The sequence below is a fragment of the Sprattus sprattus genome, assembly GCF_963457725.1.
Source record: "Sprattus sprattus genome assembly, chromosome: 10".
Classification (NCBI taxonomy): domain Eukaryota; kingdom Metazoa; phylum Chordata; class Actinopteri; order Clupeiformes; family Clupeidae; genus Sprattus; species Sprattus sprattus.
In genome coordinates, this window is record NC_137908.1 from 780389 (window position 1) to 782888 (window position 2500).

Below are 2500 nucleotides of genomic sequence, written 5' to 3' on the forward strand. Positions count from 1 at the left end.
ATACAGACAGGAAGCAGACAGACAGGAAGCAGTGAGACAGGAAGCAGACAGACAGGAAGCAGACAGACAGAAAGCAGACAGACAGGGGACAGACAGACATACAGGAAGCAGACAGACAGGAAGCAGACAGACAGGAAGCAGTGAGACAGGAAGCAGACAGACAGGGGGACAGACAGACATACAGGAAGTAGACAGACAGGAAGCAGACAGACAGGAAGCAGTGAGACAGGAAGCAGACAGACAGGAAGCAGACAGACAGGGGGACAGACAGACATACAGGAAGCAGACAGACAGGAAGCAGACAGGCAGGAAGCAGACAGACAGGAAGCAGACAGACATACAGGAAGCAGACAGTCAGGAAGCAGACATACAGGAAGCACACAGACAGGAAGCAGACAGACAGGGGGAGAGACAGGAAGCAGACAGACAGGAAGCAGATAGACAGGGGGACAGACAGGAAGCAGACAGACAGGAAGCAGACAGACAGGGAAGCAGACAGACAGGAAGCAGACAGACAGGAGGCAGATAGAAAGGGGGACAGACAGGAAGCAGACAGACAGGAAGTAGACAGACAGGAAGCAGACAGACAGGAAGCAGACAGACAGACAGGAAGCAGACAGGCAGGAAGCAGACAGACAGGAAGCAGAGAGACAGGAAGCATACAGACAGGAAGCAGACAGACAGGAAGCAGTGAGACAGGAAGCAGACAGACAGGAAGCAGACAGACAGAAAGCAGACAGACAGGGGACAGACAGACATACAGGAAGCAGACAGACAGGAAGCAGACAGACAGGAAGCAGTGAGACAGGAAGCAGACAGACAGGGGGACAGACAGACATACAGGAAGTAGACAGACAGGAAGCAGACAGACAGGAAGCAGTGAGACAGGAAGCAGACAGACAGGAAGCAGACAGACAGGGGGACAGACAGACATACAGGAAGCAGACAGACAGGAAGCAGACAGGCAGGAAGCAGACAGACAGGAAGCAGACAGACATACAGGAAGCAGACAGTCAGGAAGCAGACATACAGGAAGCACACAGACAGGAAGCAGACAGACAGGGGGAGAGACAGGAAGCAGACAGACAGGAAGCAGATAGACAGGGGGACAGACAGGAAGCAGACAGACAGGAAGCAGACAGACAGGAAGCAGACAGACAGGAGGCAGATAGAAAGGGGGACAGACAGGAAGCAGACAGACAGGAAGTAGACAGACAGGAAGCAGACAGACAGGAAGCAGACAGACAGGAAGCAGACAGACAGACAGGAAGCAGACAGACAGGGGGACAGACAGACATACAGGAAGCAGACAGACAGGAAGCAGACAGGCAGGAAGCAGACAGACAGGAAGCAGACAGACATACAGGAAGCAGACAGCCAGGAAGCAGACATACAGGAAGCAGTGAGACAGGAAGCAGACAGACAGGAAGCAGAGAGACAGGAAGCATACAGACAGGAAGCAGACAGACAGGAAGCAGACAGACAGAAAGCAGACAGACAGGGGGACAGACAGACATACAGGAAGCAGACAGACAGGAAGCAGACAGACAGGAAGCAGACAGACAGGGGGACAGACAGACATACAGGAAGCATACAGACAGGAAGCAGACAGACAGGAAGCAGTGAGACAGGAAGCAGACAGACAGGAAGCAGACAGACAGGGGGACAGACAGACATACAGGAAGCAGACAGACAGGAAGCAGACAGGCAGGAAGCAGACAGGCAGGAAGCAGACAGACAGGAAGCAGACAGACATACAGGAAGCAGACAGTCAGGAAGCAGACATACAGGAAGCACACAGACAGGAAGCAGACAGACAGGTGGAGAGACAGGAAGCAGACAGACAGGAAGCAGACAGACAGGGAAGCAGACAGACAGGAAGCAGACAGACAGGAGGCAGATAGAAAGGGGGACAGACAGGAAGCAGACAGACAGGAAGTAGACAGACAGGAAGCAGACAGACAGGAAGCAGACAGACAGACAGGAAGCAGACAGACAGGAAGCAGACAGACATACAGGAAGCAGACAGACAGGAAGCAGACAATGATAGAAGCAGACAGACAGGGTGACAGACAGACAGGAAGCAGACAGACAGGGAAGCAGACAGACAGGAAGCAGACAGACAGGAAGCAGACGTAGAGACACACAGGAAGAGGTGGAGGAGGATGAAGCTTTACCTCTTCCTGTGTGACAAGTGCTGTCAGCAGAGAGAGAGGGAGAGAAAGAGAGAGGGAGAGAAAGAGAGAGGGAGGGAGAGAAAGAGAGAAGGAAGGAGATAGGGAGAGAAGGAGGGAGAGAAAGAGAGAAGGAGGGAGAGAAAGAGAAAGAGAGCAGGAGGGAGAGAAAGGGAGAAGGAGGTAGAGAAAGAGAGAAGAAGAGAAGCTGGGAGAGAGGGAGAGAAGGAGGGAGAGAGAGGGAGCCTCTTGTGTACCTCTTTCTCAGACCTCTTGGCCTCCAGCAGGGAGTGCCAGTGAGCGATGGGTTTCCGTGGATACGCCAG

The 2500-nt window shown here is 53.0% G+C and overlaps 1 protein-coding gene across 1 annotated transcript in view; it reads right to left on the bottom strand.

Annotated features, from left to right (window-relative positions):
* Nucleotides 1-2500, bottom strand: part of LOC308371700 (synaptotagmin-6-like) — a gene marked incomplete at both ends in the record, with an annotated part of 84615 nt that overhangs the window by 844 nt on the left and 81271 nt on the right. The window contains one exon of the mRNA XM_080846687.1: nucleotides 2432-2500. This exon is cut by the window's right edge and continues 82 nt beyond it. Coding sequence (XP_080702813.1) covers nucleotides 2432-2500 — 69 coding nt within the window. The remainder of the gene's footprint in view (nucleotides 1-2431) is intronic.